The sequence below is a fragment of the Hydra vulgaris genome, chromosome 12 (genome assembly GCF_038396675.1).
Source record: "Hydra vulgaris chromosome 12, alternate assembly HydraT2T_AEP".
NCBI lineage: Eukaryota > Metazoa > Cnidaria > Hydrozoa > Anthoathecata > Hydridae > Hydra > Hydra vulgaris.
In genome coordinates, this window is record NC_088931.1 from 29,197,128 (window position 1) to 29,217,665 (window position 20,538).

The following is a 20,538-nucleotide window of genomic DNA, read 5'->3' on the forward strand; positions in this document are numbered from 1 at the left end:
AATAAATAGCAAACATATATGACTATATCCATATATATCCAAATTATGTATGCATAAATCTGCTCCTACCTAACTTCCTACATAAGGAAACTTTATTTCTTCTGGATGTTTTTAAATTAAGCTTCATTCTGCTCCACGTTTTCCACCTTCTCGTGCAGTTGTTAAATTAAACTTTATTCATCTTTTTTACAAAAATATATCTCTTAAGAACCAATGTCTTTTTACTATTGTAAGAACTCGATTAACCATTGCAAGAATATAAAAAAGGTCTTGTCTGATACTAAGCTCCGTTATTCTCAGTTTAATAAATCTTGTATCACAGATGTTAGGTTCTGAAACTTTTAAAATCTTTAACAGAGTCATAACTAAAGTAAGTCTAACATTCCATCTCTAATTCAAGAACCTAATATTATTACCTCTACCAAGTATAAAGCAGTTTTATTTGCATAGAACATTTACTCTAATTTGACTCTTGAATCTTATAGTCATACTCTTCCAGTGATTTCAGTTAAACAGATTAACTCAATGTTAAGCACCCAAATCACTCTGGCTTTCAATACTATTCAAATTTAATCTTCTATGTTTTAATTTTAATCTTCTATGGCTTTTAGTTCAGATATCATTTCCATCATAGTTTTGCAAAAGTGTACTTCAGAACTTATTTTATTCCTTGCTAAACTATTACTAAATGCTAAATAAGTGGTCCCAATATTTAAAAACTCTAGTAAACACTCTGACCATTCCACCTATCTTACGATTAGTCTTCTCTTTAGTATTAGTTTCTTCATATAAAAGTTTTAAGATTAATAAATTGTTTCTTTCTAAAAGTATTAAATTCATTCTTTTAGGCCTAAACTCTTCTTCATTTCCAGTAACTTTAAGAGTAACTCAACATTCTATCTTTGCTCCTGTATTGTTTCTTATCTTTAATAACAATCCTCCTGACAATTTTACCTATAGGCATTTTAGATAAAATTTATATTATAAGATTTATATTTCTACATATCAAAATATCAAAATTAAACAAGAACATTAGAATAGAGTAATTTTAGTAATTTTACTTTATATTAATTTATATATATATTTATGTGTGTATATATATATATATATATATATATATATATATATATATATATATATATATATATATATATATATATATACATATATATATATATATATATATATATATATATATATATATATATATATATATATATATATATATATATATATATATAATATATATATAATAATAATAATAATAATTAATATTAAACTTTCAAATAAAATATCTGTGATGCTGCTATAAAAATCTATTGTAACTGCAAAATGCTTTACTGGTTGCATTTGTGGAAGAAGTTCAATAATCTGTATAAACAATGTCAACTCCCATTATTTCTATTTTCAATTGCCATCCTAAATTATATTATTTTATGGGAAAGTCTATTGATAACTGAATATTTGGTACTATGAGCATTGTTAGAGAAAAGCACAATGAAAAACTGAGCAAAATACAAAACTTCAAAGTAGTTTAAGAGAAGCTCTAAAGTAGCTTCTAAAACATACAAGATAAACTAAAATAATAAACCGCTTGATTAATTTTGTAAATAAATTCTTGGGAAACTGAACAAATTGCTGTTGACATAATTCAGGAAATTAAAATATTTAAATATTTAAAATATTTATTTTCACAATGGAATATTTGTATTCAATATTGAATATGTATATGTAATATTAAAATACGATATGAACAAACATTTCATAAATATATTTAATAATGCATAGACTGCAATTTTTTTAGAAAGAAAAAAAAAACACCTCCATTAAATCTGTCCAGTCTTCATCCAAGATATTGCACTCTGTTTCTGAGCTACAGTCATTTCTAGCGAACTGCCATTTAATAATTGGCAAAGGATTCCCATTCTCAATGTCGCAATGAATCTCTTTATCATCATAGAAGCTTGCAACAAACATAGGTGAAGGCTTTTTGATTTCAATAGGAACTAATATTTAAAAATTAGTAAACCAAAAAAATTCTTTTAAAAGTGTTTAAAAAAGTAATATATACTAATAATAATAATTGACAATTAAATTTTTTTTCTTTTCTATAAACTTATGTTAAAAAAGACATAAAATAAAAAAATTCTATGTAATTATCTAAATAGAACTTGTGAATTCTAGACTATAGCAGATAAAACTTAAATTTTTAGACAACAATTTAATGTTTATCTATTATAATTCAAATAATTTATTAGTAAAGCTCGGTAAAGGTAAATAAAATAAATTTAAAAAAAAAGCAAATCCAAATGTTTAAAAAAACAAAACTAAATGATTTTTAACTCAAGAAATTAAAAACCATTTTTTATCTCCAATTAGATTATAATTTTACTTATAAAATATTCTCTTACCAAGAACTTGAAGTTTAATAGACTTATTTGCTTCACCAACTTCATTTTCTGCAATACATGTGTATTCCCCTTCATCGCGAGGATATGCAATATCCTGAAAATACAAGTAGCAAAATTTGTTTTCAACATCATCATCATCACAAGTTTGAAACACTTCATTGTTTTTTTTCCACAGCATTTTAGGTTTTGGTGATCCATTTACTTCACATTGAACTTGGTACCCATTTCGACCATTATCCACATCAATTAAAGTAGAACTTAATTGTGGAAAGGTAACAGTTGGAGCTGTACTAGCTTTTTTAAAAAATATTAAATTAATTTTTTTTCATAACTATTATTTAATGTTATTTAATTACTTTATATAAATTTAAAAACACAAGGAAACTCATTTCTGATCTAAATAATTAAAACATATAACAGTACAATTCTAGTTTTTAGTTATAAAAAAATATTTTAAAAATTATAAAAATAAGAATTTATTCAGTTGGCACATCTATCCAAAAACGGTCCCAACCTCAATTTTGAGGACCAAAAAAATGACCTATTGGACATTAATCTGCAAGGTCTTTTGTATCACCAGATGTAAAAATTAAAATCTAATCTCTATAGCCTAAGGAGAAAAACACATTTAAAGTTTTATAGCTCTTTGCGCTACTGATTGCACTTGGAGCTCCGTTGTAAATCTATTTTGTTTTTTTTTTCACTTTTGGGTTATGGAGTTTTTAAAAAATATCAAAAACTCTTTACATATATGTGTTGACTATAACCTGACAAAAAATCACCTCTTTAACACTTGTGGTTTGTGTACAGGGACCTAAAGTATAGAGTATAGCACTAAAACCTCTTCAAAAAGAGACAACGGATGCCTAACGTTTTTATTATAACCTTATTATTGACTATGGAAGTTTTAATAGAATGAAGCCTTGGCATGTATCTTTTAGGCAAAAAAAAATAGATGCAAGATATCTTTTATCTGTGAAAAGATATAGCTCTTAAAGTAGAAACCTCACCTTTGAAAAAGCGGCCAAAATGTAGCAGTTTTTTGTGATTTTTATGTCTTTTAAAGATTCAAAGTTACATTAAATAACTAATCTAGTAACAATATGAGGTGACTAGTGGACATGGGATTCTATGGTTGTTAGACATCACATCTGTGTGTACTTTGTCTGCAAAAAGAGTGCTTTTTTTGACCTTGTTTGTACAACTGGGTCAAAAAAACTTTGACCCAGTTGTACAAACAATTATTGGATATAATAACAACTTTTTTCATATTGCAAAAATTATGTTTGAATTGTAAATTCAAAATTAGTTGGTAATTTATAAAATAGTTTCAGTATTAATGTTAGAATCAAGTTTTTTTTACATAAATCAAAAATGCATAACCTTGTTGTGCTTTTTTTTGTTTTGAAGTATCTCCTAGACCTCCTATCTTTTATTGCTCTGACCAAGTTTGTTTCTACTATTTAAAAATCAAAAGCCACAACTTCAAAGTAATTACTTTTAAGTAATTACAAAAGCCGCAACTTCAAAGTAATTAAAACCTTAACAACTAAAAAGATTTTTTATCTTCACAAGCTTGTACTGAAATTATTTTTCAAAGATCAGTTTTTTAACCATTGAAATGCCATATAAAAGAAAAACTCATCATGATTGTCGGCAATCTGTATGCTTTTTTTGATTCTCAAAATGTGACAGACATATTACTGATTTCATCAAGGAAAGGATACTAGATATTTTTTCAGAAAATTCCATTGATTTTAAGGATGATAGAGTTCCATTGGGCATTTGCAATTCATGCAGAGCGATGGTACAAAAGCATGGCAAGGGTGATAGAAACTTGCCTCTTCCCAAGCCTCATGACTATAACAAAGTGATTATTAGACCAAAGACCAGAAGATTGAATTCTTGTAACTGTTTAATTTGCCAAGTTGGCAAACTAAAAGGACATTCTACAAAGCTCACTTTTTTAACCAATCAAGATTTGAAAGAAACATCAAGTAGCTTTAATAAACTATGCTCAAACTGTCTCAGTGTAGTCAAAAGAAGAATAACACATGTTTGTTCACAAACCACCAAGTATGAAAACTTAAAGAAAATGATAGCAAATGATTCAAGAACTGCTGAAAAATTTGTATCCTCTGTAATAACTCAAAAGGTATCCTCTCCACAGGGCACAATTAGGTTGAGCAGAGAAAGTGGTAAAGCATTAACTATTACTCCAGGTACCTCCAGAGATCAGTGCATATCAAGAACTTTTCTAACTACTTTGGACATGGTTCAAGTTCAAATCAATACTAGTCTTTCAAATAAAAAGATCCAAGAACTGGCTGTAACATTAAACAAGACTACAAATTCAAAAATTGTTGAAACAAAATTTAGGGAAAATTTTACAATGGCTGGTCGAAAAGTTGAAGGTTTATTCAAAGTTTCTAAAATCTCACTTACAAAGCCATCAACAAAAACTGAAGATTTGGTGGATGTTGTTCATTGCAAGAGTTTAGGAGATTTTTATAACTCAATTCTCAGTGTTAGAGCAATCACTTCATCGTCTCTCATCAAACTAGGTATTGATGGTGGAGGATCTTTTCTAAAGTTCAGCTTGAGTATTATCTCCAATGTTGGATGTCGAAATGTCACAAAAACTTCAGCCTCAAATGACAAAAGCTTACTGACTGTAAAACATGGGAAAGAAACAAGTGCCAAGCGTCAGCTACTTGTTGCTGTTGCTGAAAATGTTTCAGAAACTTATGAAAATGTCAAAAATATTTTAAGTTTAATTGGAAAAATTGATGTGCCTTTCATTATTGCATGTGACATGAAGTTAGCCAATATCATTTGTGGCATTCAGTCTCACTTAAGCAAATACCCTTGCTGTTGGTGTGATGTTAAATCTGATGACCTCAAAGAACAGGGAACTCCAAGAAACTTCAGATCCATTAAGATGCAATACAAAGCATTCATTGAGAAAGGGAATGGAAAAATGTGCGCAAAAGATTTTCATTATGTTGTTCATAATCCATTGTTTGACCAAGAAGATGTCAAACAAGTTATTGAGTTTATTCCCCCAATGGAACTTAATCTTCTCCTTGGAATTGTAAATCATCTTTACAAATCAATGCTAAAGATATGGCCTAAAGGCAAAGATTGGCCATTACTTCTCAAATTGAAATTGCAATCTTATCATGGTGGAGAGTTTGTTGGAAATTATTGTCATAAGCTTTTGAAGAACATAGATGTTTTGCAAAGAATTGTTGAAAGCGAAAAAGCAGAACACATGCTTGGTTTTGTAAAAACATTCCAACATTTTAAGAGTGTTGTTAGCTCCTGTTTTGGAAGGACATTAAATACTGCATATGTTCAACATATCAAAGACTTTAAGAACTCATATCTTCAACTCTCAGTTTCAGTCACTCCAAAAGCCCATGCAGTGTTCTACCATGTTCCTGAATTTATTGCTCTAAAGGGTTCGGCATTGGGCATTTTTAGTGAGCAATCAACAGAAACCTTGCATTCAATCTACAGTGCTCAATGAGCAAGGTACAAAAGAAACCATGATCACCCTAGTTATGGAAGCCAGTTACTGAATTGTGATATTGACTATAACAGCAAGCATCTTTGAATTGGATTATTTAAATAATTCTTTTTTTTTTTAACAGTTAAACAGTGATTTCTAGAATTTCATTCTGGAAATACTTGAGACAAATATTGTTGATAATAAATATTCTTGTCTGAAATTTTTGTTTAGAAACTATATTTATTAAGTTTATAAAAAATTTTTCAGAAGTATATATCTTATTTTGCAAGTACTAAATAAAAAAACATCAACAGCAATTTGAAGAAAAAGTAATAAATATCACAACAACACCATAAAGTAATTTTTTTTAAAGGAAATCATTTCATGTATGTGTGTATGTGTGTTTTCAATGGGAGATTAAAGTTATATGGGATTTTCTTCTGTTTGATATCTTATTAAAACCCAATTCAGTAAAGATATATTTCTTATTTAAATAAAAGAAGTTGTTATTATTGTGTGTATTTCCAATATTTGGTCAATAATGTTTAGAAAAAACAACAAAGCAAACCTGTGGGTTTAAATACTAAAACAAAAAGAGGTTTTTATGCGTTTTAAATTCAGAACAACTAGAAAAAAATTTCTCTATGTGTTTTTTGCTCCTACTTTTGTACAAACAAGGTAAAAAAAAGCACTCTTTTTGCAGACAAAGTACACACAGATGTGATGTCTAACAACCATAGAATCCCATATCCACTAGTCACCTCATATTGTTACTAGATTAGTTATTTAATGTAACTTTGAATCTTTAAAAGACATAAAAATCACAAAAAACTGCTACATTTTGGCCGCTTTTTCAAAGGCGAGGTTTCTACCTTAAGAGCTATATCTTTTCACAGATAAAAGATATCTTGCATCTATTTTTTTTTGCCTAAAAGATACATACCAAGGCTTCATTCTATTAAATTTTGAAACTTCCATAGTCAATAATAAGGTTATAATAAAAACGTTAGGCATCCGTTGTCTCTTTTTGAAGAGGTTTTAGTGCTATACTCTATACTTTAGGTCCCTGTACACAAACCACAAGTGTTAAAGAGCTGATTTTTTGTCAGGTTATAGTCAACACATATATGTAAAGAGTTTTTGATATTTTTTAAAAACTCCATAACCCAAAAGTGAAAAAAAAACAAAATAGATTTACAACGGAGCTCCAAGTGCAATCAGTAGCGCAAAGAGCTATAAAACTTTAAATGTGTTTTTCTCCTTAGGCTATAGAGATTAGATTTTAATTTTTACATCTGGTGATACAAAAGACCTTGCAGATTAATGTCCAATAGGTCGTTTTTTTGGTCCTCAAAATTGAGGTTGGGACCATTTTTGGATAGGTATGTTGGGTTAAGCTTCCCAAAAATCGTTTTACAAAATGATCAAAGAGATTTGTTTTTTAGCTAATTATGGTTTTTTTAAATTAAAAATATTGAATAAATATAAATAATTTATTTCATATTTAATAGTTAGCAATTATACTAAAACTTATGTTTGTCATTACAAATATTTTAACTTTTATTTTTAATTAGGTTTAAATATAACGTAAAGAGATTTTTTTTATATATCACCTAATTAAATAATTATTTCTAGGGCTAATATACATATATATGTATTAGGCCACTGCCAGGAGTAAGATTTAATAAAAGTCACCCTGGAAAATGTTTTTATGCTATAAATAAAAAAATTCCAATAAATATAAATTTAAAAAAATTAATGACTATTTAGGGATTTGAGTTCAAATTAATATTGAATCATCTGTTTTAGTGATGAGGGGCACTAGGAATTTTGGTAAACAAAAAGTCTCATAATAGAATTCATAGTCATGATTAAAACACTTTGTGTTTTAATTATGACTATGAATTCTAATTATGAGACATACATAACATAATTAGAATTCATAGTCATAATGAAAACATAGATTCTGTAAAAAAAAAAATTCCAAAGATGGAATTTTTTTTTTTACAGTATTTATGTTTTCATTTTACACTATTTCTAATGTAATATTAAATAAATATGTATGTATATATATATATATATATATATATATATATATATATATATATATATATATATATATATATATATATATATATATATATATATATATAATGTGTGTGTATATAATATATACACACACATATTATATATATATATGTAATACATATATAATATATATATATATATAATTATATATAATAAATATATAATATATATATATAATATATATACACACACACTTGAAGGGAAATGCCTAAAATAAAAAAAACCCCAAGAACTCGTAATGAAAGCAAGAGATATGGTTTGCCATCAGAGCTTCCAATAAGCGATCTTCCAACCTACAGACAAGTGAATCAATATTCATATCTTATTTGTAAAAATATGTATGAAGTAACAAGTATTAGTTCTCCAAAGATAATTTCAAAAGTGACAAATGAGTTAATCAGTCTGTGGAGTAGAGTAAATCCTAAGCTTCCTTTGATCCACGAGAAGTCAGTAGCCAAAAAAATTTCTAGACTTCTTAAAAGAGTTTTATCTGCTGAAGGAAAATGCAAAAATGCAAACAAAAACAAGGAATATCTTGATAACAACTTTGAGCATTTGTTTGATTTGTCTTGATTTGCCTACAGACAAGTGAATCAATATTCATATCTTATTTGTAAAAATATGTATGAAGTAACAAGTATTAGTTCTCCAAAGATAATTTCAAAAGTGACAAATGAGTTAATCAGTCTGTGGAGTAGAGTAAATCCTAAGCTTCCTTTGATCCACGAGAAGTCAGTAGCCAAAAAAATTTCTAGACTTCTTAAGAGAGTTTTATCTGCTGAAGGAAAATGCAAAAATGCAAACAAAAACAAGGAATATCTTGATAACAACTTTGAGCATTTGTTTGATTTGTCTTCTTGTGGTTGTGGATTTCCAGTAGTCGCTTGCAATAATAGGTTAGGAAAATTGTTAATTTCATTTTTATATGCAATACTTATTTTTAGCTTGTGCTAAACTTTATACAAATAATTGTTTATAACTTGATATGATATTTTTTTATAAGTTAAATGCTAAATTAAAAAGATTGTATTGGAAAATTTTATATAATTTTATAATTTTAATGATATGTTTTTGTTTTCAGTTTTTGTGTAATGCTTTTTTATAAAAATGATATTAAAATTATTCTAATAGATTTTAAATATTTTTATAATGCATGCAATTTTTTTATGCATAGATCTTTAAAGTGTAAGAATCCTTTGGATTGCAAAACATCACACTTTGCTTGTCTCTGTGAAAGCGGCAAAAAGGTAAATAATTTTAATTTTAAAAATTAGACTTTATTCAACTTTTTAATCTGTAATAATTCGGAGAGCTATGAGTCTGGTAGTAACAATCAAATGTCAGAGTGAAAAAATAGTGTACTTTTCTTCCATTTTGTCAGAAAAATACTTTACTTTGTTTTATTATTAATAATAAAAAAGCCTAAGAGATGGTTTGAACTGTAATTTTCTTAAGTGTTTAGGATATTGTAAAATATATTTGAGACTATTTTATTGTATTTATTCTATTCTAAAGTTACTTTAACAAGTTTATTATTGAGCTGAGTAAACGCTTGTTAAAAAGTTTAAAATTGTTTTAGGTACCACCATTGGATAGAGAATATTTAAAAGATTAAAAATCAAAAAATTGGAATAACAGGAAGATTTCAAATTGGTACAGTAGATAAAAAAACAGCTGCCAGAGAAAAAAAGAAAGCAAGAGAGAAAAACTAACGAGCAGATAAAAAAATGTATTAAGCGGAAATTCAATGTGATTCCAATCTGGATACTGAGATATTTGATAACAATAATAAATTTGAATCTGATCCAGGCTTTTCTATAACCGTGCCAGTTGAAAAAAATTATACTCATTTAACAAATTAGGCAAAAGCTGTTATACGGTTTGAAATAAGCGATGCTGCAACAGCTGTATTAATAGACTATGGTATTGTAAAAAAATTTAATAAATCACAAATAATAACTGAAAAAAAGATTTTTGGAGAAAAAAAAAAGAATTAGCACTATCATAAGTTCTAAACACTTAGCTGATGTTAAAGAATTAAAGGTTATTGGAATTGATGGAAAATTGACAAGTCTACATTAGTACATTCTGTCAGTTATAACACTAATGAAGATCCTATTATTGTTGCTTCAACCAAAGAAGAACATCATCTTACATCTTACATACAGCAGAATATGGACCAACAGCACAAAATGATTTGACTCATGTAGTTATACCTAATAAAACTGGCGCTACCATGGCAAACGCTACTGAAAATATTTTAACAGAATATTTTTTTTTTTTTTTTAGATTATTCACCTCCCCAAGGCCCGAGGGGGCCACTACAGTCGAGGAGGCTACTCATTTTTTTGTGTTTTTTATTTTTTAGTTGTTATTTGTGGTGCAACCCTCTCTCAACTCTTTAACTCCGAAACACAAACCTTGCCGAGCAAGGCCGCTGCGCGGAGAAACTAAGTTGAGCGCGGTACTTCCAGGGACGTGGTGGGAGTCGAACTCCGAACCTCTCGCTTACAAAGCGAGCGCTCTTACCACTACACCACTACTGCATATAATAGTGTTCAGAGCTTAATCGTTGTTATTGTAGATAACATAACTTCTAATACAGGTGCAGATAACGGTTTGGTTATAAAACTCGAAAAAATTCTTAAAAGAAGTTTGCACCTTTTAGGATGTTTGCTTCATCAAGTTGAACTTCCACTGCGACACATTATATGTGAGTTAGATGGAAACACAAATGGTCCTAAGTCTTATAAGGAGCCTATTGGAGATGCTGCATCTCATCAAACAACCAATAGCTGTTCTTCATGAACAGCTATTGGTTGAGTTTGTTCCCATATATTCAAAAATAGAGTTGTTTGTTAGCAGTGAGGTTATAAGCGATCTTAGTGCAGACCAGCTTTATGAGTACTGTGCGGGTATCTCAAAAGGTTTTATATCTAAAAAAATTTCTTGCAAAAAAACCTGGACCAATTTTTCATGCTAGATGGCTAACTCTAGCCTTAAGAATAATGATGGTTTATGTTAGGACTGATAAACCATCTCCTGAGTTATTAGTAATAACTATATATATTGTTCAAGTCTATTGTGTAATGCGGTTTGTACAAAACCATTCAATTAGTCAAGCTTCAAGACAGCAGGATTCAAAGCATTATTTTTAAGAACATACAAGGAAATTCATATTGTTGTTTGCAAGAAAATTTCCTGTACTGCATGCTGCTGGATGAAAATCTGAGTATAAGAAATCAAGCCCTCAACCAAATCCTTAAAATAAGAGCATTGAAAGAAGACATTACTTTTAAACCAAAGCTTAAGCCGAAATCCATAATGAAAATAAATTTTGATGCTAAGTCTTGGGATTATCTTATTTCTGTTGATGATATTCAGGTTGAGCCCCCAACAACTCTTTGCATAAGGTCAGAAAATCTGAGAGAGGCTATTAAATCAAACCTAAAACTTTGTGTAATAGATATGCCTAACAATTCTCAATCTGTGGAGATTCTGAGTCAAATTAACCTCAGAGGCATCTAAACAGGTTTATGGTTACGAAAAGAGACACAAATTCATTTTGACTAAAACCCAAAGTCGAAGAGAGAATAAAAGAAACGTAAAAAAGTGTGACTATTTTATAAAATGAATGTCTAGTATGTTAGTTATACTTTTTGTTTATTTGTTTTTTTCTTTAACTGCTGAATGAAATATTTACTGTAGTCAATAATCTAAGTATAGTTCTATTGATATTAAATTCCTAATTACATAGACTTCCAGGACCGGTTTTCTAAGGAGGGGAGCAGTTGGTGAAATGGATACAAGCTCCATGATTTAGGGGCCCCCAAACGCTAATGAACTTCCTATTAAAACTTTTTTTTTTTGTAATTAATTTAACAACTATTCAAAATGACTAAAAATACGCATAAAATTATTGTAATTATTAAAAATTTGGTTTAATCTCAGTTTTCAATAGTTTTTCTGTTTTTTATCTTCGAAACCTTTTTTTTTCAACCAGCTGCAAAAATTTAAGAAGCCTGTTAATATAAAATTATATTTATATCTGTGGGCCCCTTATATTATTGTTGCACTCAGGCACCAGAAGTAGAAAAATAGGCTATAAAACATATGAAAATAGCTAAAAAGTGTGATTATTAAATCCAATTTCCCGAAGGGAAAATAACTTTAAAAAAAGTAAATGTAATTGTTTTGTGTTATTAACATTGCAATAAACAAATGCCAGGGTGACTCTTTATGATTTAAAAAAAACACACCTAGTAGGCAGTGGCCTAATATGTATGTATGTGAGTGTGTGTGTGTATATATATATATATATATATATATATATAAATATATAAATATATAAATAAATATATATATATATATATATATATATATATATATATATATATATATATATAAATAGATATATATATATATATATATATGCACTCTGTTGAGAGTCAGGCTATAAGATAGTCGATGTGGCAACACTCACTTGTAGCAGCAAGCTATAAGATAGTCAATGTAGCAACATCCGCGCATGATTTACAGTGGAAAAAACAAACATTTTATATAAAAAAATAAAAATAAAAACATTGTTTAAATTATTAAAAATTCAGAATGTTTTTAAAAACATTCTGGTCAATTAAATTTGCGTTTTTGTGGTTTTTTTAAAAAGTGATTAAATTCCAATTAAATTAATGGTTTTAACTTTATGACAACACAGAAATGTTGGATGAAAGTCAAAAGTAATTAAAAGTGATGTATTTGTTGTCAAATTTTTTACCTTCCGTACTCTCAAATGCAACAATTTATAGAACTATATATATATATATATATATATATATATATATATATATATATATATATATATATATATATATATATATATACAACCCTTAGATATTGTCTGAAAGTTTTTTCCATATTTTGTTGACAAAAAGTAAAAATTAAAATGCAAGACCGGAATTATTTTTTTCTATTAATTGATAGACTGCCTGCCCCAACTGCCCTAGATGTAGCAGCACTCCCTTGCGGGTCAAACTATTTGTCAGTCGATGTAGCAGCACTCCCCTGCGAGTCAGGCTATTTGTCAGTCGATGTAGCAGCACTCCCTTGCGAGTCAGGCTATAAGATAGTCGATGTAGCAACACTCCGCACATGATTTACAGTAAAAAAAAATAAAAATAAAAACATTTTATTAAAAAAACTAAAAATAAAAACATTTTATTAAAAAAAATAAAAATAAAAACATTGTTTATATTGTTAAAAACATTCAGAATGTTTTTAAAACATTCTGGTCAATTAAATTTGCAATTTTGTGGTTTTTTTAAAAAACGATTTGTTTGTAATTAAATTAATGGTTTTTACTTTCGTCCAACACGCAAATGTTGGACAAAAGTCAAAAGTAATTAAAAGTGACGTATGTGTTGGCGTAAGAATCACTTTTTTCCTTCCGCTCTTCCCAAAGACAACAAACTATAGATCTATATATATATATATATATATATATATATATATATATATATATATATATATATATATATATATATATATATACATATATATATATATATATATATATAAATACTCTATGGTATATCTAAATATTAATGCGCTAATGAATATTAGTGCCCATAGTTACGCATAGCTTCGCCTATTGTTCGTATTGTTACTTACAGTTCTGTATTCTGTAAAATACACTATTTTTTAGTTTTTAAGTAGTTCCTAGACTTTTTTTTATGCGCGGTTACATTTTCCATGCGGTCTTTCGAGTAAAGTCAGCTAGCGAATTAGAAATGATGTACTTTTATTCTCAAGAAGAGTTGATGTTGTTCATTGTTTAAAACAAAAATTTAAATAATCATTTGTTTGTTGTTGGTTGTTTTTATTTTTCTATTTTTTATAGCCTGTTTTCATTTTTTAGAAGTTAGAAATAAAATGTCTGGTAAAATAGTTTTTTTAGTACTATCTAAACATGAATACTGTAATTTATCTAATCTTCTAAATATGAATACTGTAATTTAATAGTGTTAGTGTCGTTTCACTTTCTTTTTTAATAAAGAACTTTCTAGGCTTTTCTTAAAGTGTTTCTTTACTCCACGCGGTCTTTCAAGCAAGGTCTTTTAGCCGATTAGAGCTGATAAATCTTTAGTTTCAAGTGGAACTGATGTTGTTCATTGTTTAAAAACTAAAATTTGTTTGTTGTTCGTTGTTTTTATTTTTCTGTTTTAAAAATTGTCCAGGAGAGAGTAAATAGTAAAATAATTAGTCTTCATTGGCTTTTTTATTCTTGATGGTTAAATTTATGTTTTATTTAATTTGTCTTGAGGCACATGAAATATAATTTTGACAAAAATAAAAAGTTAAATAAAAGAAGTGAAAAGTCATTTCTGAACTACAGACGTTTTTCCTTTGAACATTGTGGGGACACCAGACCCTTTATATTGACCAAACTTTGTTTCACATTGTTGCAGGAAAACAGTTTTTATACCTATGTAGATACTGAAAAAACTAAAAAGGTCTCATACATAACTCATTTTCACAAAAAACTGGATAACCGACCTTTGTCTTCTGAGGTACAGATATTAAAATATAAAGTTTATTTTAGTTTTTTAGTTTTGGTTTAGTTTAAAGTTAATTTTAGTTTAGTTTTTATTAGTTTTAGCTTCAGTTATCTTTTTTCTTACTTTAGACAACTTCGTGGAAGAAATGAGGGGAATAGGTAAAAAAAATTATAGTTATATATTTATTTATATGTAAATATAATTATTTTGAGGTATATTTTTTGTCTTTAGTGTCTGGTAGAAGCATAACTGGTAGGGCTGTGTTTTAAATTTTATATATTTTTTATAGAGAAATATGTGCAATAGGTGAAAGAATTATTTAATATAAATATGACATTTTTGAACTGTTTGCATTTTACTCATATTTTTATTAAAATTAAATTTCTCACAAGTTTAACTCTTTTTAATTTACTTTTTTTTAATTTATTTTTAGCATCCTCTTCATCCTGTGAAAATGGTGAGGTTATGCTTTATATTTTGATTTAAAAAAATTGTAAAAATGTTTAAATTTTATTATATCCTTCTATTTGTAATTTTAGAGTCCTTAACATTTGAGGAATATCAAAGATATCGCTCCCAACACCCAGGGCCTCTTTCGGAGAGGTCCTTCAATAAGTGGCAAAGTAATGGCGGTATGGATGAGCCATCCTTCAAATGGAGGACTCATCCATACCGGGGTGTTGGGAGACACCAAAGAAAAAACAGCAACCAAAAGGTTGTAAATATCTTCTATCAGTGAAGATATTTATAACTTTTTTGTTGGCGTTTTTTCTTCGGTGACTTATTTTTATTTTTTTTAATTTTGTAATTTTTTTTTTTATTTGTAATTTTTTATAATATACTATTGTATATTTGGTTTGTTTTTGTCTTTTTTAATTGAAATTTATTTGTTTTTCACCAATTAAACTTAAATATAGTTAAATTGATTCACTACCCAATTATCATAATATGTTGCTACATTCTATTTGTTAAAAATAATTAATTGGTAGTTTAATTTATTGAAAACACTGCTTTTAAAACTTACTATAAGCCAAGACTATTTAGGTATATAAATGCAATTTATTTATATCTATTTGATTTTTTATCTTTAATGTTTTTAGTTTGGCTCCTTGAAGCATTTGTTTTTTTGCTTTTTAATTAAAATATTTTAAATCTATTGTAATGTCTTTAAAATTTAACCAAAGTTTACTAAAAGCCAACGTGAAATAATGTCATAAAACAACACCGACAAGTTGCATCATGACAGCATTTAAGTATGACAACAGGCTACCGAAAAGCAGGTAAATTGTATTCCAGTTGTTTTTTTTTGTTTTATTTTTTTTTTCTTTTATGTCTACTTATCTGTTACAATTTTTATTTTAGGTTTGTCATATGACGCATTAATGCAATATAAAAGATCAAAGTTTACATATTTTTACAATTTGTTATACACATTTTTGATTGTAAATCGACTTTTTTTTGTTTGAAACGTATTTGTACTCAATTGCTTAGTTATTTATAATAAATTTATTTAGTTGTGTGCATTTATTGTTTTAAAGACAATTTCCTTTTTTAAAGAAACATGTATCAAGGGGATACCAAAAAATTAATAACTCATAAATAATTTACGTTCACTTCATATTAATCTTATTAATTAAAGTTCATGTTATAAAAAATATAACAAGAATTTAGCTTTAATCTTTCATCAATTTAAGGCATGATGAAGTGTTATTATTTTGTGTCAGTAACTAAAAACGTATTGTGTTGAACTTAGTAATGTCTAGGAAAATGGTTCTGCCATACACTGATATGACCTATGTCAGTTGTAAATTACTCAAATAACGTTAAATAATTGGTAAATAAATTTATTTTAATTTTACAGATGGTTTAATTTTTTCATTTGAAGGCGTTTTTTTCTTACAGGGTATTAGTTAAGGTTTTGCAACTTTAAATTGTGGAAAACAGCCACTATAAATTAAGTAACAGACCGACCATAACCCGTATTACGGGTTGCTTTCTGCTAGTATATATAAATACTCTATGGTATATATATACCATAGAGTATTTGGATTTTTTTTCAAAAGAGAATCAAATTTTTTTCCAAACAATCAATTTTAATTTTTGAAATTTTCACCTAAGTTTTGTAACAAAAACATTTTATCCATTACACTTTTTGAGTTTGGCCAACACTTCATGGGGTCATTGTTATAAAGCCTGAAAATCAACAAAAAAAACTAAATCAAGGAAAAAGTTAATCAAGAGTAGTTCTTTTAATAAATTAAAATATAATTTTTGTATTTTGCTTTTAACTCTAAATAAAATTTTTTAATTTTTCATCCAGCTGTTTTAGCATATTATTTCGAATAGTCCAAAATAAATAATAGCTTTTTAAGAATCTGCTTAGATAAAAGTAAAGTTTTACTTTTTTTACAAAAAAAAATTGAATTTTTTACTTTTAATTAAAACACTCCCAAAGAATAAAGTTAGTTTTTTTTTTTACTTAGCTGATGGTTTAGATACTGATTTATTTTTTAAAACTTTACTTTTTTCCTAGCGGGTCTTTTCTTTATGAAAGATAATTGCAATTAAAAAAAGCTAACAGATGGGAATATTTGTTTTTGGTGATTTAAAATAATATAAAAAGATAAAAAATTTTCTTAGAAAAAAGTAAAAAACCTTTTTCTTTTTTTTCTTTCTTTTTTTTTTTTCTTCACTTCCAACAATATTGCAAGCAACCACTATTAGAGTTGGAAAATACTGGAAGAGAAAAGATGAAGTTTATAAAGGTTATTGATTAGACAGATGATTTAAAAGATTGCAAATTATACGAATCAGGAAAACAAGATGAAGAAAGTGAATTTCAAAGAACTAATATTTGAGGGAAAAAACTAGATGAATAAGTCTGCCTATTTTATGATTATAATTGTTTTATAGTTTTTAATTTAATTAATTTAAAATGTAAAATGAAAAAATAAAACAAAAACTATTACATCATTTTGATGATTAATGATCTAAAAAACTTTTGTGATTATTAAACAATTTAAGCAAAAGTTAATAATTATTTTGTTTAAATTTTTATGATTGCTATATTTTTTTCTTTGGACTTTAAAAGAAATGTTAACAATTCTAATTATTGTTTCAGTAAGTCAGAAAAGAAAATTATGATATCATTTTTTACAACTTTTTTTATGCTGTAAAACTTAAGATTGTTATGGGCTTAAAATTATTATTATTCCAATAATCAAAAATATTTAGTTTTTTTAAAAAACTGCATGTTATTGCAATAAAATAATTGTAACTAAATTACATCTAAATAAAATATATTATTACAATTGTTTGTAGTTGTTAATGTTTTGAAACAATGAACAACTGAAAACAATTTAAAATAGCTTTAATGATAATCATAGAAACTTTAATATAAAACTTACATGCCAATCAGAATGTTTAAGTGGATGAAGGTCTGAACATTGTGATTGGGTCTTAAATATGAAACGTTATAACTTAATTCCTTAACTATTGACTAATTTATATTAACACTTTACTTTTTCAATCTTTCTTTTTAAAATTTTTAACATAGCTATTCTAATTTTTATGTTATTTTTTATCAATCAAACTCTTCTTTAGAAAATTAGTTAATTAAACTTACCAAAACAAAATATTTATCAAGATATTGACCAATAACTTGTTATTGGTCATATCTTGATAAATATTTGATAAATAATCAGTTATTTGTAACACCTTTTTATTTCTATTTCTAAACCTAATACTCTGCTTAGTTTTTTTCTACAATAGTATCTGGTTTATTTAATGAATGGTATATTCACCATAGAGGGTATTTTCAAAGATTTAATCTATGTACAAGCTTGGGTATTCTCTTTTTTAATTTGCAATTACAAGTCTTTTTTGTTGCATTTCAGTTTAAAAAACAATTATTATGACAAATGTATATTAAAATAATATTTGAAAAAAATTATATTAATAATAGCAAGTTATCATATATATATATATATATATATATATATATATATATATATATATATATATATATATATATATATATATATATATATATATATATATATATATATATATATATATATATATATTGTATATATATATATATATATATATGTATTTAAAAAAAGTAAGAATATCAATTTTAACTTTTTTTATACCTAACATAATAAAAAAAGAAAAACCCTAAAAATCAAAATATAATTAAACTTTAACAATACTAATTTTTATTGACAATTTTAACAATACTAATTTTTATTGACAATTTCAACAATACTAATTTTTATTCACAACTTTAACAATTATTTTTATTATTTAACTTTAACAATACTTTAACAATACTTATTTTTATTGACAACTTTAACAATACTTATTTTTATTGACAACAAAGATATATGCGTTAATTGAAATTTCTTTTGAAAGAAAAAATCAAAAAACCAGAATTCTCCTTAATGAAAAACAATATAGCATTAGAAATAAAAAAGTCTTTTGGTAATATCTCTATAAATAATTTGTTTTAGTATGTTTAGTAGGTTTATTTAAGATGAACATTTGTCACCTTTTGTCACTTTTGGATCTCTTTACTAAAACTCTCTACAACTATTTTAAAACTGACAATGATTTAATATCTTTACTATTGATCTTGGAATGATGCTTTATATTTCTCAGCTGACAATTGTCCTTTTTATATTATAATCTTTTGAACTTAGATATGTATAAATTTCATTTTTATCTGTTCTCTATTCTTCTCTACAATTTTATATCTCTTGTGTACAATATGAAATCGTACTTAAAAACTGCTTTATAAAAATGTTCTTCAATCTTAATGATATTTGTTTATGTTAGATTCTATATATTTTCAAACTTTCTTCAAACCTAGTGAGATGTTATATTCTTAAAACTTTCTTAAAACCTCATCAAAAATTCTTTAAATTTTCTCTTATCTCAAGAAAATGCATCAGCCAATATATATATATACACCATGCGAATGTGAACACAACAAAGTGCATATTTTTGCTTTATATAAACGCCATGTGCATATTAAGCACAACAAAGTACATATTTTTGCTTTATATAAGCCAAGTGAATATTAGGCACAACAAAGTGCGTATTTTCGCTTTATATATACGCCATGTATATATTAGGCACATTAAGGTGAAAATTTTAGTTTTATTTTGCAGTAAGATTACAGGATTTAATAATTTTGTATAAAACTTTTTGACATGTTTATAAAAAATGTATTCATCCATTTTAATTTTAAATTTGTCTAAAATCAGTTGGATTTCAGTGAAAAATAAATCATGATGAAGTAAATGAAACTTAATCTGGTCATTGGGTTTATTAGTAAATAACAGTACTACTGTAACTTGGAGTAAAAGCAACACACATTTCTATACTATAGTTTTCAATCACTTACTTTATGATAAATACGCCATCTTGTTTATTATAAGGCAATTATTAAAATGATTTTAAATAATTTCAAAGAAGATTTATTAATTTATGTTTTTTTAATATATCTAAGTGCTTTTAATTTTTTGTTTATATGTTTTTATATATTTTATAAAAATATTAATGAGATCCCAAACTGTCGACACACATTGTGTTCATACTTAAACAGACTAATAAAAAACGCTTGGGCTAAATTTTTTTGATTAAAGCAAAAGAATAAATGAATAACAAGAAAATTTTTTTTGTTTTATTCGCAGCTCATCTTCTCTGTTTTGTTGTAAATCAAAAAGTATTTAAAACTTGCCTTCTCAGTTTTGTTGTAGGCCAAAATCTACAGACTTGATAATTGATTCAAGCAACATTTTATTCCTAAGAGTTTTAGTGTGTACTAAAATTTATAGAAATAAAATGCGCTTAAATCTACAGACTTGATAATAAATTATCAAATCTGTAGATTGCTGCATATATTTTGAAGACTATTTGTCCCACAATAAAACAGAGAAGGTGAGTTTCGACTAAAACAAAAAAA

The 20,538-nt window shown here is 26.5% G+C and overlaps 1 protein-coding gene across 1 annotated transcript in view; it reads right to left on the minus strand.

Annotated features, from left to right (window-relative positions):
- LOC100209153 (fibroblast growth factor receptor 3) overlaps positions 1–20,538 on the minus strand; it is an 87,580-nt gene that overhangs the window by 51,509 nt on the left and 15,533 nt on the right. The window contains exons 5-6 of the mRNA XM_065812839.1: positions 2,412–2,705; positions 1,822–2,006 (exon numbers count right to left, since the gene is read on the minus strand). Of these exons, the coding sequence (XP_065668911.1) occupies positions 1,822–2,006; positions 2,412–2,705 (479 nt within the window). The remainder of the gene's footprint in view (positions 1–1,821; positions 2,007–2,411; positions 2,706–20,538) is intronic.